The sequence below is a fragment of the Syngnathus scovelli genome, chromosome 4 (genome assembly GCF_024217435.2).
Source record: "Syngnathus scovelli strain Florida chromosome 4, RoL_Ssco_1.2, whole genome shotgun sequence".
In the NCBI taxonomy this organism is placed as follows: Eukaryota; Metazoa; Chordata; class Actinopteri; order Syngnathiformes; family Syngnathidae; genus Syngnathus; species Syngnathus scovelli.
Genome location: NC_090850.1, coordinates 1,950,147 through 1,976,046, shown reverse-complemented (window position 1 = coordinate 1,976,046; position 25,900 = coordinate 1,950,147). Strand labels below are relative to the sequence as shown.

At 43.8% G+C, this 25,900-nt stretch overlaps 1 protein-coding gene across 2 annotated transcripts in view; it reads right to left on the bottom strand.

Annotated features, from left to right (window-relative positions):
* LOC125966882 (transmembrane channel-like protein 3) overlaps window positions 1-25,900 on the bottom strand; it is a 96,607-nt gene that overhangs the window by 55,595 nt on the left and 15,112 nt on the right. The window contains exons 4-5 of one of the 2 annotated variants that reach the window (XM_049717395.2): window positions 9,879-9,960; window positions 4,901-5,007 (exon numbers count right to left, since the gene is read on the bottom strand). The exons of the other annotated variant lie outside the window; for it this stretch is intronic. Coding sequence (XP_049573352.1) covers window positions 4,901-5,007; window positions 9,879-9,960 — 189 coding nt within the window. The remainder of the gene's footprint in view (window positions 1-4,900; window positions 5,008-9,878; window positions 9,961-25,900) is intronic. 2 annotated transcript variants of the gene reach the window in all.

Here is a 25,900-nt window from a genome sequence, read left to right as displayed (position 1 = left end):
AAGAATCTCCATTTTGGCAATTGCACGGCTCTATCTTGGCACTTTCGAGGCGGGGGGGTGAACTTGGGGGGGCTCCGTTGTCTCTATTATGCTTATATGTGACGTATTGGAGACAAAACACCAGGAAATTGTATGGATCTTTGCGCTATCAATCGGTAAACAATGGAGGGAGTCCTATCATCTGCGTCACGGTACCATGTGATCCAGAATGGCGCGGTTCATGACCGGGGCCGGAAAGATCGAGAAATACACACAAATTGACTGCGTTTGGCTCACGAATGCAATTTTATTTAAAATTCTATAATATTATTTGGATACAGGTGAATATAATCGAACATTCTGGATGTTTTTAAAACATGTTAAAGGTGCCTTTACATACGCTTTAAGCGCACCGCTCCAGTCACTCTGTCGGTTCGGCCTGTGATGCTACCGGTATTGCCCACCCTTCCTCCCTCGCGCTCCGTCAGGTTTGATCTTTGGCCTGCTCTTGATCACCACTTGGCTGGAACCTGTCTGGTTCAGCGACGCCCTTCGCCGGCTCACCACCGGCTGTCTGCCGCTGTCTGCTCAGATGCTGCTTCCTTGGCGCAACTGCTCCTGTCAACGCTCCAGTACTCCCTTTCCCTTCATCATCCAATAAACTCTGTTCATGTCGCACTTGGTCATTCTTTCCCGTTCGTTACGTGTACTATTCGTCTGCCTTTTGGCCATAGGTCACATGGAACTGCTTGCTAGCTGATTACATGTGCATGGCACATACAGACAAAAAAAGCATTCACACTCACAATTACACCAATGGAAATTTACCAGCTAAATTGACATAACGTGTGTGTTGGGGATGTGAGAAAAAGGCAGAGTATCAAGTGCTAACCCAACCAAATTCACACAAGAAGGACTGCGTTGAAAGGAAAACCCACAACCTCAGAACTGTGAGACAAACGTTAAACACATTCACCATGTACAATCGATATGGCCAACTGATTTTAAAGGCTGGGTATTGAACTTAGTTCAGATCAAAGCTAACATTTCGTTGTCAGTTGTAATTGAAAATATTGGAGGGTAAATATTTCAGGGACTCGATGGTAGAGCAAGTATTTTCCTTTCAGCATAACCTGCAATATTTCAATAACCATATTTTAACACCAGCATTCTTTCACAATCATAGCTGCTTTCCTCTGTTTGACATATCTTAGAGTTCTTTCTATGGCTACAATCTTTGAAAGAAAGAGAGACACCAATAAACTGACAGAGCATTTGACGATGTTGGATGCAGAATGTAAAGACTAAATGCAGAGCTCAGACAAGGGTGGAGAAAGAGAGGACATTTTGTCCCAACCAATGGAGCAGCAAAACTGTGGCGCTGGGGAATCACAGGAGATTACTCGTGTGGGGAAATTGCTTGTGTCGATGGCAGCGACTATAAATTTGCCATGCCCTTTGTTCTTGTATGCTCTCTCCAAAGACTCTTCTTATTCAATAAGCCAAACTTGAATCCACCACCAATGATTTGGTATAATATTAAATATTAAATATATTTTTTATTTTATATATTTTCGAACAATATAAGAAAATAGAAAAGTACTATACATCCGAAAGAATAGAAGAAATTAAGAGTAATAATAAAATAAGACACATTGTTCAAAAAAATACTTTTTTGTAACGCCACCCCTTTGCACAAATAGAATATTTGACTCCACCTTAACAAAATAATTATATATTAAATACTACGGGAAAATATTATCAAAGCAAATATACACTGAATATTGTTTCAATATGTATAATTACAAGGCCAAAATATAATGCAAGTTGTGTACTTCTCATACAGACAAAACCGCCACACTACATTCAACTCCCTGTAATCACATACATACAAACCAAGAAATATCATATACCAAGCCAGCCACCATACAACAATCAGCCACATCCCAAATCCACACTACATTCGACTACCTTTAACCACAAACATATACGTGCATCTCCACCAACAAATTCTATATACCAAGCCGGCCACAATACAACAATCAACCACATCCCACCCACAGATCCATCCATCATCATTCCCAGCTAATTACATTCCTCTTCCATGTAACTGTCAAACAACATTTTTTTAATACCTTTTTTCCCCTGGAGTAGGTGCTCATGCTTCCAGCCAATAACACTTAAACATTAAAAGTGCACACCAATACATTTTAATACTTAATTTATTTCATTCTAATGGTAGCCATAGCATTAATAATTACCATATAATGTCAACCAAAATAATAATGCATTAGCTTTACAGTAATCCCTCGTTTATAGCGGATAATTGGTTCCAAAACCACCCCGCGGTAAGTGAAATCCACGAAGTAGGGTCACCCTCTCATCTGTACATTTTTTGTGTGTCAATAAATGTGTATGAAACCATTTAAGTGCACATGTTATTATTAGAATATTAAATAATAGTTTCAAGCATGTAATAATACATCCATCCATCCATCCATCCATTTTCTGAACCGCTTAGTCCCCACGGGGGTCGCGGGCGTGCTGGAGCCTATCCCAGCCGTCATCGGGCAGTAGGCGGGGGACACCCTGAACCGGTTGCCAGCCAATCGCAGGGCACACAGAGACAAACAACCATTCTCACTCGCACTCACACCTAGGGACAATTTGGAGTGATCAATCGGCCTACCAAGCATGTTTTGGGGATGTGGGAGGAAACCGGAGTGCCCGGAGAAAACCCACGCGGTCTCGGGGAGAACATGCAAACTCCGCACAGGGAGGGCCGGAGGTGGAATCGAACCCGCACCCTCCTAACTGTGAGGCGGACGTGCTACCCAGTGCGCCACCGAGCCGCCATGTAATAATACATTAATAGTTTAAATAAGATACAGAAAATATTGTATAAATATTGAAAATTGAAACATTATATGTGTGTGTGTGTGTGTGTGTGTGTGTGTGTGTGTGTGTGTGTGTGTGTGTGTGTGTGTGTGTGTGTGCGCGTCTGTGTGCGTTTGTGTGTAACATACGTATGTAGATGTAACGTTCTGTTGTTAACCTTGGTTAAACAGGGACCTCTAATGGTCACAAGTTACCATAGCAGCGCTATGCACATTTTGTAGCTAAAGTATACATACTGTAAATATGATTTTAGGACTCTTTTATTAATAATAACTTTTTGTAACAAGGTACAATACTGTAAATATGTTTTCTGTCACGTTCCGGTGTCACCTGCCGCTTGGCCACGCCCTAATCGGCTGAACCACCCACACCTGTCAGGCTTTCTATTTAAACCCTGTCATCCAGTCACTCCCTTGTCAGTTCGTTCCTGTATGCTACCCGTTAATCCCTGTGCGTTCAGCCTATCAGCCTGTGCCTTTTCTCTGTTGCCAATCGTTTCAGTAAACTGACCAACCACGCCTCGATCGCCGCCTGCCCCGACTACTGGCCCGTCCTTGACCACGCTCCGATCGCCGCCTGCCCCGACTACTGGCCCGTCCTTGACCACGCTCCGATCGTCGCCTGCCCCGACTACTGGCCCGTCCTTGACCATGCTCCGATTGCTGCCTGCCCCGACTACTTGCTCGCCCCGACCACGATTACGCGCTGCGCTCTCCTGCACAGCCACGCCAGCCCAATCGCGAGTCCAGTGTTCCACTTCCCCTTTTCCCCTTTTCAATAAAGGATCGTGCTGCATTTGGTCACCCTGTCTCTGTTCCCGTCTTTTATTATAACAACTTGTTTCTTTTGGGCTGGAAAAAATCTGCAATGCAGTGAAGCCGCCGATAAACGAACCACAAAGTAGCGAGGGATCACTGAATATAGCGCTTTTCTATACTCAAAGCGCTAACAGTGGATGCATTATTCATACGCTCGCACATTCACACTTTGGTGGTGGTAAACTACATGACATATTGCCACAGCTGCCCTGTCACGTCCGTGCCACAGGACATTGAGCCGGTAACTTTCCTCAGCCACACCCCTCTCATCACCGTAATGACTGTCACCTGCTTCCTCGTGTTACGTGACTAAAGTTTTAAACCCTGCCCGTGTGTCGTTCATTGTGGATGTCTACTGTTACTCCCGTCTGTGTCTGCCTGTTGTTCCTGTCCTGCTCATCCATTCCCCTCGGTCACGTGTGGAGGCTCATGGGCAGAACCTGTTTCTGAATCTGTTCCTGGTCCGAGTGGACTTCTGTTTCCTGCCCGCTGTCCGTGAGCCTCTTTCCCACCTATGTTTGTGTTCACCTACCCCTCTTCCCTTCAATAAACTCTGGTCCAAGCAGCATTTGGTCACCCTGCTCCACTCTTCCCTGACAGATAGAAGCATGGCAGCCACTGCGTGCCGACAGCCCTTCCGACTACCACCAAGTATTCACACCCAGTTGTACACACGTGTCAGTGCCACTGGAGGCAAGGTGAATGAAGTGTCTTGCCCAAGAACACAATGACCCTTGACTCAGACAGAGCTGGATTCGCACAACCAACTCTGATTACTGAATGACCCTACTCTACCACTAATTCATAGCCATCCATTAAAAATGTATCATCAATCACCACAGCATTTTTTTGCCAATACAATTAATGTTATACACAGTTTTTACACCCCTTTTTCACTGTTTTCATCTCCTCTGAAGTGACATTCTAAATTGTATACAACAGCAGTAGTTCATTAATTAGTATGTTCAGTAGTTTGATGCAATTAGTTGGCACCACCCGATGGGTATCATTTGTAATCCAGTAGTCCACTTCCATTTTTTAAACATTGTTTTAAACATACGTGTTAGTTGCAAAGTTAAAATAACACTGTAAAGCACTCATACACCCTTAGTGAGTATAATTATGATGTTAAACATAAAATACTGCAACAACCCAAACAAATATTTAGGAAATGTATTAATGTGTGCATAGTGTACAATACTGACCTCTGGTAACACAATGAATGCTCCTGTCATAATGGTGAGGACAATGTTGATCCCAAATAACCAACGAAGGAATATGAAGTAGGAGGCGACGCCTGACCCAAAATGACCTCACAACAAAGGAGAAAATATTTATATCAGAATTTTAGGCAACAAACATCAAAATTCAGACAATCAAAAATTCATTTTAACAGTTCAATACAATACATGACAAGTGCATTTATATAGTGCATGTAACAACAGCTGGGTCTATAACAAATTATTTTACATATGACAAACTGTAAAAGAGTAAAACAGTAAATTAAACCACGATTGAATATACAGTAGTGAACAATAACAACAAAAGTTGAAAGCCAAAGAACAAAAACGGATCTTCAAATGAGTTTTTAACATGGATAGAGGGGGCTTGCCTAAAATTTAAGGGGTGGTCATTCCAAGGACCTGCAAAAGATAAGGTTCCATTTTAGTCCTCTGCACTTCCAGTATATGGTTTGCGGACCTGAGGCAAGTGTGTAGTGGTGGAGGGGCTCAGAGGGGTAAGGCTGAGGCAAGGCCATGTAACAAACCAAAAAAACAAAAAAGTATCTTAAAGTAAAACAAAATAGTTATTTCGATTAGCTTCATAATGTCTTCTGAATGCTATCCGTAGATTATTTTTTTCAGACAAATGAAATAATTTTTAGTTATTACCTGACAGTTTCGACTGCGCACTCCAGTCTTAGAGCCGTCGGAGGAAGACTAGAGTGCGCAGTCGAAACTGTCAGCAGCAGGTAACAACTAAAAATAATTTCATTTGTCTGAAAAAAAGAATCTACAGATAGTAAAACAAAGTAGGCAAAGGTAAAAAGCCAAGCTGCTTTTGGCTTTTTACATTGATGATGCTCTAAGAGTGTAAGTGCAAGTGAGTGGAAACATTTTTTTGAAAACAAACATCGGTAGTGTTGCCACAGTCACCTTGAAAATGTTGCTTAGTTAATTTAGTTACTTATTTGATTAGTTTGTTACTATCAAGCTGCAAGTTACTATCAGCAGACCCAACAATTCTTCTCAACAGAAAAATGACAACTGTTTTTGTTGGTACTTTATTGAAATTGAGTTTATTGGAAGTTTTAACTGTAATGTTTAAAGACCCTCTAGGAAACTTTTTCAGTTTCTGTTGATTATGGTGGCGCCTAAAGGACAAAAACTGCAATGTTTTGTTTGAAGTCCACCAAATTTCCCTTAAAGGTATTAGAGGGTATTTTTTAGAAATTATTTTGTAATATTTTTCAAATTTCTCCCCACAAACCGACGGATTGTTAAATAGGTCATCTTAAAAAATATATATTATTGTTGTCGCGTTACCGATGTATCGGGCGAGTCGTGAGCTAGTAACAGGCTCTTTATTGCACAAACAAGGGTTCAACATTTTCTCAATCATTTAAATAAATAAGAATGTTTCTGAAAGTTAGTTTGACTTTAAAATGTTTACAAGAAATACAAAAAAAGTGTTTAAAAATACGATAAAATATTTAAAGGTTCATAAATGTTTTAGGTGGATATAGTAACAATATATTTTCTCTACATCACGGATTTTCACATATCGCGGGTGGATTTGGAACCAATTATCCGCAATAAGTGAGGGATCACTGTATTATATTTTCAGCTTGAACATGCAAACGTCTCTACTTATTTTGGTTTCAAAGTCACTTGGCGGATGAGTAACCTCACTTCCCAAGACAATTGGTGGATTGAACGAAGATGACCTCATCCCATTACGCTTCACTGTTTCAGATAAAATATTTTACGTTTATTTAATGTTTTAAAATGTTGATGTAAGGGAGCAGACAGCTGAGCCAAGTGCGGAGCGACAGAGACTTTATTGTGGGGAAAAAGGTGGGCGCTGGGGCGGCAATCGGGCTGGGGGCCGGACAGGTGGACTTCTGGGAAGGGAACTGACAGCACGGACTGGCGGACTACACAGGCAATTCTGCGAGAGTACCAAAACGGAGAGTCAGGATTACAGGAACGGGTGAGTGGAGCGGCATCACGGGATAGGCTGACACGCGGGTTTGCGCTGGCAGCGCTGATATAGCGCGTTCAAAGCCCACGATAGGTGGCGGCAATTCCGCTGACCGGAGGGGCGTGGTCGTGTCGCAGGTGGCGCAAGGACGTGACAGTAGAGTTGTTTGTACACCATTGCATTGTAGTTGCCGATGCCACCAATGTCTCACATGAAAAGCGACTTACTACAAATACTTTAGCACAGTTGCTATTCACTTGATAGTAGCTTCTACAGAGAACTATATTCTGTAAAGTAGCTGTGAAATTTAATGGTGAGTCATTTTGAGTAATTGTGGAAGCTTTCTTTGGTCAAAAGTAACACAGTAAGTTACACTATTAATTTTAAAACAATGACAAATTAGAATATTTGTTACTCCAGAATTCTGCCATTTCAGAGTACAGTGATCCCTCGTTTTTCGCGGGAGATGCATTCCAGAACCACCCGCGACAAACGAAAATCCGCAAAGTAGAAAGGGTATATGTATTATTTATAAATTTAAAAACACCATGTATCGTAATCTCCAACATATAGTGTTTCTTGTTGATTGCTAGAGGGCATGGGTATGTTGTAAATTAACTAGAAGTATGGTTTACCTTGCAAAGCAATGCAAAGCATCCATCTTCAGAATTGCCACACTACAGTAACCCGGGGGACATCATGCATAGCAAAACCAAAGTTGTGCATCAATCTCCTGTTGCATTGTGGTCCAGTACACAAAATTAAAGCTTTTTAAACACTCCCCAATACTTTTACCGACATAGATATTTCCCTTGCTAACCATTCACACACTGTTCTGTGCATGCATTGTACCTTTACAGTAAATAAAAAAAACAAACACGTGATATTGTCATGTGGCCCAACTCCTTCTGCATCGGTTGGTGCGCATGGCCGACTGCGCCTCCTGGGCTTGAACTAAGTTACGTCTGCATAGAGGCACACCCTGCACTATCAGGGCTCATTGCCACTGTCCCAACTCCTGGTGCTTTGTTTATTCTCCAGTGCTTTTTTTCTTTTTACCCCGCGCTTGTCCTCAGTGAAGCACTGCTCAGAGGCATGAGCACTTATGCACGATTATGCCTGCTGTCCCAACTCTTTCTGCACGGCAGTGTATTTTTCCTTCGTGCACGGCTGTGTCACGTCTCCGCTCTCACCCTCCGCGCTAGACCTCACCAATACGCAACTGCGCGTGCTAATCGGCACTGATCGCCACCACCTGTCTTGTGTAACCCGCTGATTAGGGTGTGTATATAGACGCCGTTTGCCGGTCAGTCCTCGCCGTTTCATCTGGGTTGACACACGCACGCTTGCCACCTGAATCCCCGTTTGCCTTATCCGCTGTGTATCGGTATGCCTGGCTGGTTGTCTGCCTTGACACGCATGCCTACCACCTGATTACCATTTGCCTGATCCGCTGTGTAATGAGATGCAGCCACGACACGAGCTCGCTGACCGACTCGTCAGTCACCTCGTGCACCTGCTCTGCTGGCGTTGTAGCCTCCCTTTCCCTTTTAGCCTTCCCTAAATAAACAGTCCGTGTTTGCATATGGTTTTCCTGGCTCTTTCATGACAGACAGGCCGCGCATGTCCACAGTGACACACATTCCTCAGAGGCACGCCCCGCGCTATTAATGTGTATTTAAACGGAGTTTTCCCATCATTCATAAACCTGCTAAGTAGCGCCTCCGCGAAGTGGCGAGGATCACTGTAACGCATTAAATGCATTATTGTCATCACTGCCTGCAGGTACCGTATCCTCCACACCATAAGGCGCACTTAAAAGCCTTTAATTTTCTCAAAAATCGAAGGTGCGCCTTTTTATTAGGTGCGCCTTTTGTGTGGACCAAATTCCAAAATCGGTAAATTTGTTTTGTGTGGCTGGCTTCCTTAATATGCAGGCGTAATATGAAGACCCGATGAACCAATCAGAGGACATTATGTTTTAGGTAAATTGGGGCAAAAAAAACAATCAGAGGACCGGACGTAACACGTAGAGGAATACGTACCTCCGCCGCCATTGGTAAATAAATACTATCGTTTGTGCAAATCTGTAAAGTTGTTTTGTGTGGCTTCCGCCACACAGGGAAGTAATATACAGGCACCCGATGAACAGATCAGAGTCCATTACATTTTACGTAGATCGGGGCGGTACACCAATCAGACGACTGGATGTAACACGGACGTACCTCCGCCGCGATTGGTAAATAAAAACTGTAGTTTGAGCAAAGTACGTACCTCCGCCACCATTGATCAATAAATACTACCATTTGTGCAAATCTGTAAAATTGTGGCGGAAGCCACACAAAACAGAGACATAATGTACAGGCACCCGATGAACCAATCAGATGGACATTATGTTTCATGTACATAGATCGGGGAGATAAACCAATCAGAGGACTGTACATAACACGCTGAGTACGTATCTCTGCCGCCATTGATGAATAGATACCATCGTTTGTGCAAAGAAAACAGCATTACGACCCTCTAGAATGGCATAGACAACGAGACATGCTTACAAGGCACGATTAGAGCTTTCTGGAAAGCCAGGATCATTGCAGAAGAGCAACGTGACAATGACGAGAGGGAACTTGGCATGTTTAATTTGGATACAGAAGATGAGGACTTGGACGGATTTGCGTATGACTATCGATTAACAATATTGTGAGTACAGTAGAGTACATGGATTAAAAGTAGAATAAAGTACAACCGAACTCACTGTCTTGCTCTCATGACGTTTTTTTGTTTACCGTAAGTCATGCCATGCATGCGCCCTATGCGGTGCGCCCTATGTTTGGATTAAATACAAAATAGACCCCGCAATTGAGTCTGCGCCTTTTAACCCAAAGCGCCTTATGGTGCGGATAATACGGTAATCAAAATATGAGTGTTTCTTGAATTTGCGTGTATGTAGTATGTGTTTGTTTTATTTGTGTGACTTACTTTCAATTTTCTTAATCCTCACTTCCCAAGGAATGAACACAACCACAATGTTGTAAAGGACTCGAGAAATTTTCTTCAGCATCTACAGAATAAAAAAAAGGGTTCAGGGATGAGAATCTTCCGCGGATCCGCGAATTTCCGTGTTTTTTTCCGTCGGGAGTATCATTTGCGTGAATCGTGTAGTTCCGTTGAGAAAATTGTTTTTATATGGGGGGGGGGGGGGGGGGGGGGGAGCGGCTGGCAACAGTATTGCGACAACAGCCGCCTTATTTTCGGCGGCATTTTGGCGCTACTTTCGTCACATCATTTGCCTACTAATTTGCCTAATTAGCAAAGGTTTTAGCCAGCATGGCGAACGTTTTAGAGAAAAAAGATGAGGATCGTGCCAGGGAAATAGACAAGTCGAACGGGATCAGGAACTGCTTCAGATGGGTATGGCTCGAGAGCAGCGTCATCTTACAACTCGGAACACAGTCCGCAACCACCTGCCTGACGGAACATATCCGTAAATTAGATGTCCCGGGGAAGGTTTTGTGCATTCTTTGTCAAGATATGATAAGCTATGGAGGTCGCGGCGCTTCGAACATTAAGGAGCACATCAAAACAAAAAAACACAAAGGTACATTTTTACTTTTACAAGCATGTGGGTAACAAGATGTTACATGTAAGCTAATGTCAGGCTATTGTCATATCGTTAAAGAATAAATCTTCATAGATAGATAGATAGATAGATAGATAGATAGATAGATAGATAGATAGATCATCATAATAAATAATTTTGAGTTGATATTACTCAGCCAGTCTGAGAAAACGGATTTAGATACCAATATATATATACATATATAGATATGAAGAAGAAATATCATTTATATCGTCGTACATGGTGTTTTCAATAATGGTCATGGTGATCTTTAATTTTATTCCTTATACAAAAATTAAAGATCACCATGACCAACTACCAGTTACCATCGGCCACGCAGACTGCAGCTACATCCAGCTGTTCTCAACCACAGCAGATGCATGCAATGTTCAGAGGTCATCCAACATGTCCAGTGAAGTTGCCGGAAGTCAAACCGCTGATATCAATAAGTGATAGAGTGGCAAATTCACAGATATGAATTTGTGTTAGCGAAATCAAATGATATTTAAAAATGAAGATGAACAAGTTTTATGAGAATGTATTTTAATCTTTGTTTTACTTAATGTAGCAAACTGGCATGGATTGAAAATGGTATCAGTGCCTTCGATCTCAACAACTGCAAATCCTCATACAGGAACATACCAGTCCATCTCTGAAGCAGAAAATACATCAGGCCCAGTGCATCAACCACCACTAACTGTCTCCAGGCCATCTGACACCCAGTCCTCCACTACTAGAGCACCGCAACCCAGCACTTCAACTCCACAAGAAGACACTAATGTTCCCAATTCACAGCGTAAGAGTAAAGCCAGTGTTAGGTTCAAAATCAGCAAAAGGATCAGCAGACAAAACCAGTGAGGCAGAATATTGAGTCTTTTCTCGCGAGGAGTGCATTCAGACTTACAGCAATCCGACTACACTAAAAATCCGTTTACACTCCTCACTCTTTTTATTTGGAATGCCCTACCCACAATGTGAGACTAGCCCCTGATAGGTGGGGGGGAAGCGTGGGCTTTGTCTCATGAGAGAAGAAACGAGATTCTATGTGAAACTAGAAGTCGCAGACAGGATGCCATGAGAAACAAAAAGAGTGCAAGGACAAAATGCTATGTGAAACAAGAAGTCACAGACAAGACACCATGAGAAAAGAGTGCAAAGACAAAATGCCATGTGCAGACATCAACAAAATAGATTGAGCTATTAACAACTTTCTTGGATTCCCAGAGGTGTAGAAGGTCCGGAAGCTCCAGACAGCATCGTTTGACTTGTTGTGGACTGGTGGACGTCTGCAAGGCGAAACAGCAAGCATTCTGTACAATAACTTTATTAATAAGTACTCATTAGGGAACGCATGATAACATATATATACAATTTATCTAACAGCCAGACTGAATGTGCTGGAAATGTTGATGAAGAAAAGAAAGAAAAATAACTGAACATTATGACTGCACAGTAGCATGTACAGGACTGTCTCAGAAAATTAGAATATTGTGATAAAGTTCTTTATTTTCTGTAATGCAATTAAAAAAACAAAAACGTCATACATTCTGGATTCATTACAAATCAACTGAAACATTGCAAGCCTTTTATTATTTTAATATTGCTGATTATGGCTTACAGTTTAAGAAAACTCAAATATCCTATCTCAAAATATTAAAATATTTCGTCAGACCAAGTAAAAAAAAAGATTTATAACACCAAAACAAAATCAAACATTTTAAAATGTCCATTGATGCACTCAGTACTTGGTTGGTAATCGTTTTGCACGGATTACTGCATCAATGCGGCGTGGCATAGAGGCAATCAGCCTGTGGCATTGCTGAGGTGTTATGGATGCCCAGGATGCTTCAATAGCGGCCTTTAGCTCATTTGCATTGTTGGGTCTGGTGTCTTTCAGCTTCTTCTTCATAATACCCCACAAATTCTCTATGGGGTTCAGGTAAAGGGAATTGGCAGGCCAATCGAGGACAGTAATGCCATGGTCAGTACACCATTTACTGGTGGTTTTGGCACTGTGGGCAGGTGCCAGATCATGCTGAAAAATGAAATCATCATCTCCATAGAGCTTTTCAGCAGACGGAAGCATGTAGTGCTCTAAAATCTGCATTTACTCTGGACTTGATGAAACACAGTGGACCAACACCAGCAGCTGACATGGCTCCCCAAACCATCGCTGACTGTGGGAACTTCACACTGGATTTCAAGCAACTTGGATTTTGCTCCTCTCCAGCCTTTTCTTCAGACTCTGGCGCCTTGACTTCCAAATAAAATATAAAACTTGCTTTCGTCTGAAAACAGGACTTTGGACCACTCTGCAACTGTCCAGTGCTTCTTTTCCATAGCCCAAGTCAGACGCTTCTTCCGTTGTCTTGAGTTTAGAAGTGGCTTGACCATGGGAATAAGGCTATTGTAGCCCATTTCCCGGACACGTCTGTGAACAGTGGCTTTTGATACCTGGACTCCAGCTTCAGTCCACTGTCTTAGAAGCTCCCCCAAAAACACCTTTGATGGCGCCGCTCAAGTGGCAGCCTGTTAAAGCAGCTCTGTCCTTTCTTCCCTTCTTTTAGTGTTTGGATTGTGTTATAGTGAGTTTTTTGTTGTTTTTCACCTTTTCACATTATTGAATTAGGCTAGTGCGCAGCTATGGATGTTCACGTTGTAACATTCATAGTTTGTTCCCTACTGATTTTGGGACTTTTTGGTGCGGCGTCGGGTGAGCCATCCATACTCGGCTCCATTGTCTACACCCGCGATCAGCTGTTAGCCTGGCGCTACACACCCCTTCCCTGCGGGTTGCGGCCGGAGATCCCCAAGGAGATAGGGCCGCGGAGAAGAGGATGCCGAGGCGGAGTAAAGTGCAGGCAGCAGAATAAGCCGTGCTTGTCGTTGGTCATCATGGGAAACGTGAGATCTCTTCAAAGCAAAATGGAAGAGCTAACGGCGCTAGTCAGGGCGAAGAGGGAATATCGCGAATGCAGTCTCGTGTGCTTCACGGAGACATGGCTGAACAATCTCTCGCCCGACTCACACCTCTCCCTGGACGGTTTTCAAGTGGTGCGGGCTGACAGGAGTGCTACGGAGAGCGGTAAGAGGAGAGGTGGGGGACTGTGTTTGTGAACGATAGATGGTGCCATCCCGGACACGTCAGCGTTAAAGAGCGACTCTGCACCAGTGACTTGGAGCTGTTGGTGGTTAGCATGCGACCGTACTATCTCCCGAGGGAGTTTTCACATGTTATTGCTATAACTGTGTACATCCCTCCCTCGGCTGTCGCTGCTACCACTACGAACCGGATCCACGCTATCGTTTCTAGGCTTCAAACCCAGCACCCCCAATCTCTCCTCCTCATCTCCAGGGACTTCAATCATGCTTCCCTGGCCTCTTCCCTCCCCACCTTTACGCAATATGTTGACTGCCCCACCAGAAACGATAGAACATCAAAGTCAAAGTCTGCGTTAGTCAATTTCTTCACATGCCAAGACACACAAAGAGATCAAAATTACGTTCCCACTATCCCACGGTGACAAGACATAGTTCACAATGTACATACAAGTAAACAACATAAGAAAATAAAACAAGAAGGCACAAACAATGAATAAATAAGAGTGATGAATAAATAATAAATAAACAAATAACACAATAAATAAGTACAGGACGCTACGCAGAAGGGGGAAGAGAGTTCAGGATCCTAACAGCCTGGAGAATGAAGCTGTTGGTGAGTCTGGCGGTGCAGGAGCGCAGGCTCCTGTACCTCTTCCCAGAGGGCAGAAGATCAAACAAAGAGTGAGCGGGGTGACTCGCATCACTCACAATGGTGGTCACCTTGCGGGCGAGATGGGAGGTGTAAATGCCCTTCAGGGAGGGGAGTGAAGCACCAATAATCTTACCAGCCGTGTTCACAATGCGCTACAGGGCCTTCATGTTGTATTCAGTCCAGCTACCACCCCAGACAGCGATACCACTGGAGAAGACGCTCTCAATGGTGCCACGGTAAATTGTAGTCATGACGGCCGGAGGAGCACTTGCTCGCCTGTGTTTCCGCAGGAAGTACAGGCGGCGCTGAGCTTTCTTCGCCAGTGACGCGGTGTTGGCGGACCAGGAGAGGTCCTCACTGATGTGCACCCCCAGGAATTTGGTGCTGCTCACGCTCTCCACCACAGCACCGTCGATGGTCAGCGGCAGGTGTTGGATATGACCCTTCCGGAAGTCAACAACAACTTCCTTGGTCTTGTTGACATTCAGCAGGAGGTTGTTGTCCCTGCACCACGCGGTCAGAAGGTCAACCTCCAACCTGTACTGAGTCTCGTCGCCCTTGGTGATGACACCCACCAGAGTCGTGTCGTCAGCAAATTTCACTATGCGGTTGTCGCTGTAGGACGCAGTGCAGTCATGCGTCAGCAGGGTGAAGAGCAGCGGACTGAGCACACAGCCTTGGGGGGACCCCGTGCTCAGCGTGATGCTGGCGGAGATTTTGTCGCCAACACGTACCACCTGAGGCCTCTGACAGAGGAAGTCCAGTAGCCAGTTGCAGAGGTAGGTACTGAGGCCCAGCTTGTCGAGTTTGCAGATGAGTCGCTGTGGCACAATGGTGTTGAAGGCAGAACTGAAGTCCACAAACAGCAATCTCACATACGAGTCCCTACTCTCCAGGTGGGAGAGGGCCAAGTGGAGGGTAGAGCAGATGGCATCCTCAGAGGACATCCTCAGAGGACCGTTTGGCTCGGTACGCAAACTGGAAGGGGTCTATGGTCGGGGGAGAATGGATCTGATGTGCTCCATGACAAGCCGCTCAAAGCACTTCATGATGATGGGCGTCAGTGCCACAGGGCGGTAGTCATTGAAGCAGGATGGAGCAGGCTTCTTCGGCACAGGTACGATGGTGGCAGCCTTGAAACACGAAGGGACGATGGCCTGCTGCAGGGAAATGTTAAAGATGTCCGTGAAGACAGCCGTCAGCTCCCCAGCGCAGTCCTTCAGCGCTCGACCTGGGATGTTGTCAGGGCCCGCCGCCTTACGGGTGTTGATAGCGGTAAGCGCCCTCCTCACGCTGTCGGCAGGGAGGCACAGGGGCTGCTCGTGTGGAGGGGGAGCGGTCTTCAGCGGGCAAGTGCTGTTCCGAGCGTCGAAGCGAGCAAAGAAGTGGATAAGATCGTTGAGCATACGGACGTCGCCCTCACAGCTCTGTGGCGCGGGCTTGTAGTCCGTGATGGTCTGAAGGCCCTGCCAAAGGCAAACTTTGGACCTGTTGTATGCTAATGTCAAGGATGCATACACCTCTTCCCCCCTCCCCCCACTTGGTCGCTCGGATCACAACCTTGTCCATCTGGTCGCAGACTACACCCCGGTGGTTAAACGGCGTCCACCTGAGAGGAGGTCTGTGATGTTGTGGTCTGAGAAATCCACTCAGTGACTGCTTTGAGAGTACAGACTGGGAAGCTCTCTGTGGCCCCCATGGAAGTGACATTGACAGCGTGACCCACTGCGTTACAAACTACATAAATTTCTGTGTTGAGACCACTGTGCCCTCCAAGTTGGTCCGGTGTTTTCCCAATAACAAACCCTGGGTGTCGTCCGAGATAAAGGCTCTGCTTAATGGGAAGAAGAGATCCTTTGGTTCGGGGGATGTGGTGGAGCTGCGTAGAATCCAGAAGGAACTCCGGCTGAAGATCAGGCAGGGGAAGGAGACCTACGGGAGGAGGCTGGAGAAGCAAATGGGACTTAACGGCAGAAACGTCTGGAGGGGTCTGCAGTCCATCTCGGGCCATGGTAAAGGGGTGGATCGGAAACCAGCTGATGGGGACAAGGACTGGGCGGATGAACTCATTCTGTTCTTCAACAGATTTGGTTCTGCCTCCCCACCGCCCCTTCACCTCGCTCCGCACCTCATTCTGCCACCTTCATCACTCCAGTCCAACCCCACCCCCCCACCCCCCAGCTCACCAACCCCCTCTCAAAACCCCGGTCACTCTTTTGTCTCCACTCCATCACCCCGGTCTTCCGACATCACCCTCTCCTTTACAGCTCTTCAGGTGAGGAGTCACCTCAGATAAAGGTAGGGAAGGCACCGGGCCCAGACGGCATCTGGCCGAGACTGCTCAGGGACTGTGCAGACCAGCTGAGTGGCGTGGTCATGTACCTGTTCAACCTGAGCCTGAAGAAGGTCCCAGGACTGTGGAAGACCTCCTGTGTGGTCCCCGTACCGAAGGTGTCGCGCCCCAAGGAGCCTAACCACTTCAGGCAGTTTGCTTACCGGCCTGGTGTTGGGGTGGACGATGCAGTGAATTATTTACTGCACAGAACATTGCTTCACCTGGAAGACAACAGGAGCACTGGGAGGATCATGTTCTTCGATTTCTCCTGCGCTTTTAACACCATCCAGCCGTCACTGCTTAGGGTGAAGATGGAGAAGGCGGGTGTGGACCAGCGCCTGGCTGCATGGACAACGGACTTCCTCACCGACTGGCCGCAGTATGTGAGGTTACATCGCTGTGAGTCCGACGTGGTGCGCTGCAGCACAGGTGTTCCCCAGGGTACGGTGCTCTCTCCTTTCCTTTTCACCCTGTTCACTTTAGACTTTACCCACGACACCGCTTACTGCCACATCCAGAAGTTCTCCGACGACACGACCATTGTTGGATATGTCTCGGAGGGGAACGATCTGGAATATAGAACGGTCATCAAGGACTTTGTCAGCTGGTGCGAGCTCAACCAGCTTCAGCCGAACACCAGCAAGACGAAGGAGTTGATTGTGAGCTTTGGAAGGACATCACCCATCTTCACTCCGGTGAACATCCAGGGATCGGACATCAAGGTAGTGGAGGACTACAAATTCCTGGGTGTTTGCCTTAACAACAAACTGGACTGATCACACCCACGCCCTGTACAAAAAGGGCCAGAGTCGCCTCCACCTGCTGAGGAGACTGAGGTCCTTCGGTGTGTGCAGGGCTCTCCTCCGGACCTTCTATGGCTCTGTGGTGGCCTCAGCCATCCTCTACGCTGTGGTCTGCTGGGGTGGGGGCAGTACTGACCGGGACAGGGGGAGACTGAATAAGATGGTCAGGAGAGTGAGCTCTGTTCTGGGCTGTCCCCTGGATTCCATTGAGGTTGTGGGTGAGACGAGGATGTTGATTAAGCTTAAATCCATCATGGACAACACCTCTCACCCTCTCCATGAGATTGTGCGGCTCCTGAGCAGCTCCTTTAGCGGCAGACTTCTGCACCCTCGGTGTAGGAGCGAACGGTTCTGCGGGTCCTTCATTCCCTCTGCTGTCAGACTTTACAACATGCGTGGCACCTGATAAAATTAATGTGTTTCGTCTCTACTAGCGGCACTTGTATTTGTCCTCGTCTGTTATTTACCCTTTTTTAATATTTTGGCACTTGTTTTATTCTTGCACTCGTATTATTCTTGCACTCATATGCGCTGCTGTGACAAGTGAATTTCCCCGCTGTGGGATGAATAAAGTTCTATCATCATAATCATCATTCTGGAAGCGACTTCTTCACAATGCTTTTAAGGCTGCAGTCATCTCTCTTGGTTGTGCAGCGTTTCCTGCCACATTTCCCCCTTCCAACAGACTTTTTGTGGATGTGCTTTGAAACTGCACTCTGTGAACAGCTTGCTCTTTGAGAAATTTATTTTTGTGTCTTATCCTCCTGATGCAGGGTGTCAATGATGGTCTTCTGGACAGCAGTCAGATCAGCAGTCTTCCCCATACTTGTGATTTAGTTTACTGAACTAAGCTGAGTGTATTTCAAGGCTCAGGAAACCCTTGCAGGTGTTTCGAGTTAATGATGATTCAAGTGATTAGTTGAATACCCTACTATTATACTTATTCATGATATTCTAATATTTTGAGATAGGATATTTGAGTTTTCTTAAGCTATATGCCATAATCACCTATATTAAAATAATAAAAGGCTTGCAATATTTCAGTTGATTTGTAATGAATCTAGAATGTATGACATTTATGGTTTTTTAATTGCATTACAGAAAATAAAGAACTTTATCACAATATTCTAATTTTCTGAGACAGTCCTGTACATATTGATGTAAATATTTGTATATAAACCTTTGAATGAAACACCCAGATTAACTCTCATTTTATTATAAGAAAGACTGGATTAAGCCGCTCACAACAATCTGTGGTAAGGTACTTCAGTGTTTAAATATTTGTCATATGTTTTGATTTATATGCTAATTATGTCTTTATAATTTATCTTTCACAATTCATTTCCAAAAGATAGGTATTATGAGTGTTCTTTGACAACAAGATATGTGGTTGTAGGTATATGTTGCAAAAAATTAACAGTTTTCATCAAAAGGAAAAACTCCAGGTTTGATTGTGCCATTTTGATGTATTATATTCACCTTGATAGCCCACCAAGCAGAAATATATTTTTAACAAAACTGTTGAAATTGAGTGATGAAATTAATGGTTTTAGGGTTGCTATACTGCCAAAATCCAGGAGTTTCCAGGGAGTTTTGCCACCTGGGCCCCCTCCGGGACATTGCCCCTGGCCCCCTGTGGCCCCCAATAGGGGCCTGTGGCCCCTGGCCCCCTGCAGCCCCCAATGGGGGCCTGTGGCCCCTGGCCCAATGCCGCCCCCATTGGGGGGTGCCTGCGGGCATGTGGCCCCCAGACCCCGGCCACTTTTCAGTGTTTTTTTTTCCATTTGCCGTTCTCATCCTTGAGAGTTGTTGGAGACAACCAAAAAACAACAACAATAAACAACAACTTTGTTGGAGAGATCAACCACTTCTTTGTAGCTTTTAGTGGGCCGATGGCCTCGTGGACCGCAACCACACGTAATCATTCGTGATACCAAAGAAAATGGTTGGAACTGAGAAAAATAAGTCTGGAAAATGTATGAACACATAATGAAACATTTTGAAAAAAAATAAAAACAATTTGCGAATATGTGATGGGGTGCATGATGCGGGTGATGAATTGTGAATATGCTTGGGTTAACTGCAGTTTTAAGTAAAATCACCAATCACCACATCACAGCTTGCAATGGCGGTTTTATGCAAGTAAATATGGTCCAGCGTGTAGCTCATTCTTTTGTTACCTCATATCTGCAGAGGAGCGATCCGGGAGGAGGGAGAAAGGCAGTATTTTGGGAAAATAAGGAGAGGCTTTTCGATCTGTTCTCATGGAGATGATGCTAAAGATGGCGTCACATCATTGCCGTATGTAATAAATGAACCTCCATTTAATGCTTTATGTTTCAATTGGGGTTGAATTTAAGTCAAATATAAAGTCAATACCTTTACCACAAAAAACTTTAACTTTACAGATTAACAGAGTCAATCTCCCTCCATAGCAGTCTATCATCCTGGATGTGCGGATTGCTTATTGACGTCGAAGACGGATCTATGTTACATAATTGTTCAGGTTGCATAAAATCTGACGCATCTGATCTGGGACCACATATGAAAACGACTCTTATTGGATTTGGGATATAATCATATTTCGTACTAAAAATTGTACTATTTAGATTGTCAGACAAAAAAAAATCAGACACATCAGAGACAGGCACAGATGCGCAAAAAAATCAGATGTGGGTCACACTTGCCTGCAATGTGAATTTCGCTTCAATTGAGCTAACAACGGGTCTTCAGTTGACCAATACTACATCATGAGAAGGCCGAATCTTTTTTTTTTACAGATTTAGAACCATATGTAGAACAAACAGAGAATCCTCTACGGGCTGTTTTGGCCATCAATGGCTCACATTGACATACGCAAAATATGTACTTGGAAATCCAATTAAGTTCCCCAGTGAGCACAATCAACTGGTGCTCAGTGTGTACGTCTACGTCAACTGGGTCATGTTCCAGGTACGTAGATGGTTCAGCAAACTTGAGTCTAATCGTGAGCTCAAGGTTGACATACCTTGGGATGGAAAACCTTGAACGGTTCCAGAACAACTGATATGAATTACCGTATTTTCCGGACTATAAGTCGCAGTTTTTTTCATAGTTTGGCCGGGGATGTGATTTATACTCAGGAGCGACTTATGTGTGAAATTATTAACACATTATATAATTTCACGTTAGCGTTGAGGTAGCGTGATTTATTTTGAAGGCCGTTTTCAGGCGATACCACTTCCTGTTTTACGTTCGTGTACATATGTCGGTTACAGTGGTACAAGAGTCATTGACGATGTAATTGGGTCTCCTAACAAGAGAAATGAACGATCACGTGTCTAACCTTTAGGACAATGTAGTATTGCTCCAAATGTTTGTTTAAATTCCTTTAGAGGTCCGTTTTCGCGTGTTAGCACGATCGCGAATTAGCATCTTTCCGCTAACTTGTTAGCCTGCCAATACTTCTTGTTAACATCTTACATGCACACACATAATACCGTATTTATTCTAATTATCGCCCATATTCTAATAATCGCCCAGTGTGTGTTAGCAATGACATAAATAAAAAACATTGATACCGCTAATTATCGCCCATGCTGCTAAAAATTCCCCCCAAAACGACCGCATGCCGACGTCATTGCGCAAGTTTAAACATGACTGATTTGACAGCACGTCGAATGTCCCTTTTAAATTGTTTTTCTCCATAAACTATGATACAATTACGCGTCACTCCGCTACAATATCCTCACACAATTACATTCGGGGCGTGCGCTCGAACAAGACGATCGCGATAACATGACGTGCGCAACATGTGATGTGTGACGGTAATGTGTCGCATCGATGGAGCGTCAATTGACGCACCCCGCTGTTAGAGGTAGTTCAAAACAGCTGCTGTTCTAGTGTTAAGAACACCAGTGAAATGCAGCTATTGCAAACTACATGAGGAAAATATAGTACATATTATCGCCCATTTAAGTGCCCCTTGGCGATCGGACAAAAAGTGTTCTCTATTAATCGCCCACACCCCCTATTGGACATACCCCTTTTCTAATTATAGCCCTGGGCGATAATTACAATAAATACAGTATTTATATTTTCAATATTTATACAAAATTTTCTGTATGTTATTTATACTATTGATGTATTATTTACATGTTTGAAACAATTATTTAATGTTCTAATAATAAAATATGCACTTAAATGGTTTCATATACATTTATTAACACACAAAAGATTTACAGATTTCAACAAAAAAAAACAAAAAAAAATGTACAGATGAGAGGGTGACCGTACTTCACGGATTTCACTTATCGCGGGTGGTTTTTGGAACCAATTATCTTCGATAAACGAGGGATTGCTCTATATCTTGCAATTTGTGGCCCATGTACTCTGTATTTTTTCATTCTTCTCAGGTAACGTGCTTTCTCTGCAATGTCCACGTTGGTCTTTGTCAGATGTTTATTTATGTAGACATCTGTGCCTTTGAGCAACTTACCATCTTTAAGGAGTGCAATTTTGTGCTTCCTGTTGACAAATCTCAGAATGGCTGCTGGCTTGTCACTTCTGTGTCTTCTGGGTAGCGGATGACAGGCTCAACCTGGTTGGAGTCCATAGTAATTCCTTTTGTTTGCAAAAATGCAGCCACTTGTTGCTTGGCTGAACTTGCGTATAGCTCACAGCCGTCGCTGCTTGCCGTCACCACCCTTGAATAAGACAGTGGTTTAATTGATATTCCAGTGATGACAATGTCATTTATTCTAGTATTTTGCTGAAGGTCTGCGATCCGACTTTCAAGGTGGGCAAGCCGCTTGTCCTTCTCTGCATTGAGCATACAGAGCGTCTTTACCTCTTCCACCAGTGCCAAGATCTTTTTCTGCTGCATCCTCACAGCAGAAACTTCTTCTGAAAGAAAGTCAGGTGACTTTTTTATGTCCTCGACATCCGACGTCCGTGGACATGCTCAGGTTATTTTTTGGCCCCATATTGCTCTCTTTGGACCCAGAAATTTTTGACCGCTCAATCTGCTGTTGCCCGGTAGATCAGCTGTTAGCTGGCAGCTAACCCTGTCAGCCATAGACGTCTATTAGACGTCTGGTCTTGTATAGACATCTAAAATTGGTTTCCGTATAGACCTAAAATAGACGTCTAAATTAAAAACATTAAATATGATCACATTTTGAAATTTTCGAAGTCTGAACCAGCTAAGTAAGTTGTATAAATAATGTACAGAAGTTGTTTGGATTTGTGTTTAACAAGCATATTGATCGTATATGTGAATTGGTTATTTCTGTAACCTGATATAGACCTCTATTTTAGGTTATTTTTTAGACGTCTAAATTACGTCTATATATATAAAAACCTAAAATAGACATCTAAATTAGTTTATTTTAGGTTATTTTATAGACGTCTACATTACGTCTATATATACCGTATTTGCCGGTGTATAAGTCGACCCCCTAAAATTCGACGTAAATTTACGATTTTATGATATATCCTTTGTATAAGTCGAGCTCAATTGTTGCATTATATTAAACTTCAAAATTCAATCAGAAATCTGCGAAATTTATTGACGAAATGTGTTCAAATTCGCGAGTTTGTAGCGAGCGATCTATACACCATTTTAAATATTATTTACTTCATGACCCTGTGATATTACGAGAGAGAGAGAGACTAACAACAATGAACACTCTTAGAAACTGGTTTATTTTTAGTTAAGAAACAACAAATTATAATTATAAAGTGATTGCCGGTACATAGAGTTCAAAATTCGTCTTCATCGTTGCTATTTCCGAAAAGCTCGTTCCATTCGTTTTCGTTTAGTTTGTCGTCATAAAGGGCATCTTCTTGGTCTTCTCTATCCTGAGAGCGTTTGGCGAATATTTTCTAAGTGCCAACGGCTCTTGCGCCATAAAGAGTCCGCCCCGGCTGGTTCCCCATGTCGGCCAGAACAAGTGAAAATTCGGTCTCTTCCCCTGGAAGTCTGGCCAAGTTTGGCGAATATTTTCTAAGTGCCAACGACTCAACCGCCGTAAAGTGTCCGCCTCGGCTGGTTCCCCATGTCGGCCACCACAAGTGAAAATTCGGCCTCTTCCCCTGGAAGTCTGGCCAAGTTTGGCAAATATTTTCAAAGTGCGAACGACTCAACCGCCGTAAAGTGTCCGCCTCGGCTGGTTCCCCGTGTCGGCCACCACAAGTGAAAATTCGGCCTCTTCCCCTGGAAGTCCGGCCAAGTTTGGCGAATATTTTCTAAGTGCCAACGACTCAACCGCCGTAAAGTGTCCGCCTCGACTGGTTCCCCGTGTCGGCCACCACAAGTGAAAATTCGGCCTCTTCCCCTGGAAGTCCGGCCAAGTTTGGCGAATATTTTCTAAGTGCCAACGACTCAACCGCCGTAAAGTGTCCACCTCGGCTGGTTCCTCCGGTCGGCCAGAACAAGTGAAAATTCGGCCTCTTCCCCTGGAAGTCTGGCCAAATTTGGCGAATATTTTCTAAGTGCCAACGACATTCATTTAGACATGGCGATTGAATGTTTACGTACCGGTAGTTATTGTCGTTGCTTGACGCACGATGACTCGCACATTCGCTCAATACCCAGTACTTCCCCCTAGCAGTCATCGTCGCTGCCTGGCTTTCGATGTCCGTTATTGAGGTGAGAATATTTGAAATTGTTGCTGAGGATGCGTGTTAATGCGACGAACGCTTTATAATGATTCAGTTTCTCGCTGTTTGATGAGCCTGACGGACGCACACCCACGCACAATGAGATGCATGAGAAACGGCCTTGGTTACCATCACATTTGAAGCGATGAATACGAAGTTAAATTTTGTGACTCGGTGTATAAGTCGAGGTCGATTTTTTTCGGTCGATTTTGGATCAAAAAAGGTCGACTAATACACCGGCAAATACGGTAGACCTAAAATAGACGTCTAAATTGGGTTATTTTAGGTTATTTTGTAGACGTCTAAATTACGTCTATATATAGACCTAAAATAGAAGTCTATACTAGGTCTATCTGTAGACCTAATTTAGACGTCTATATTAGGTTTACACATAAACCTAATTTAGACGTCTATTTTAGGTCTATACAGTCAAACCTCGGTTTTCGAACGTCCCGGTTCTCGAACAAATCGGAATTCAATTTTTTTCACTTCGGTTGTAGAACAAAATTCGGAGGTCGAACCTCGCGAGATGAGCCGGGAGGACCCGAGAAAACCCGACCGCGCGGCCCAGATGCCGACTGACTTGTTATTGTATTTTCGTTACTTTGAGGATTGTATTAATCATGCCTCCAAAGAAAGCAAGTGGGCAGTAAAGCCATCCTAAAACACAAAGATGCTCTTAAAGCAATGCGACAGTGAGCGCCTGGCGCGCTGCGGTTGCGCGATCGAACCAAATTAAGCTCCCTGCGCACTGAGGTCCACTAAAATTTTGGAAAGTACATCAGGACTTTTGAAAATATTTTCTAAATTTCAGGGACGGCTCTGTCACAATAATGCAACCAGCGCGGTGCAGTTGCGCGGTTGGCGGCGCACTACTGTTGCGCATTTGGCGGTGCGCTGCAGTTGCGCGATCAGACAAAAATGCGCAAATGAAAAAATGCTTTAAAAAGGTGTTTTTTAGTCTTGGAGTGGATTACATTTTTTTCCATTATTCGTAATGGGGAAAATAGATTCGGAATTCGAAAGCTTCACTTTTCGAACCGCCTTCTGGAACGGATTGTGGTCGAAAACCGAGGTTTGACTGTATTTTACAATTATTATTGCTGTTGTTTATGTCAATTCTAGACATCTTTATCAAAACACAACAGTGGAGCATTATTCAAGGCCTAATCCAACTGCATCAGTTGAAAATTGTGATTGAAGGTCACATCAGATGAAATGCTGAGTTTTCACTCAACCAGACACCAAATTGCATATTAATTATTCATTGTCACACTGCTCTCTTAAAGACAATTTATTCTAATGGAGCCTGAGCAGCTTTAACACTAATTAAATAGCGCTATCACAACAGGACATACATTTACCCAACATAGCTTTCCGTAGCCTGAGTTTATCTTGGTGAAACAGAAACAGTTAAAGTGGATCAAAAATGTCTAAAACACATGGGAAAGGAATCTTGTCTGTTTGTTGTTTTTTCCCAATCATTATGGCTGTGATAATCAGAAATTGCAGCACAAGAGAAAATTATCGAAAAAGAGCGGATCTCAGCAAATATTCTGATGTTGTGCTAGACATATATTTACTTAAACTACTCTTCCCAGACACGTTTTGATTAAACTCACAGTGAATGATGACAACGGTAGGAATGAAATATAAATGTGACAAATAGTTTAATCAGTGTCAAGTGTATGTTCAGGATCAGGCCCTTATATGATTAAAGCAATACCGAGGGCCTGTAATATGGAAAAACATATACATTAACACCATTATTGAAATTCAAATATTAGAAAGAAAGAAAGAAAGAAAGAAATCGAGGCACAAAACAATACATGAAACAAACATGAAAAC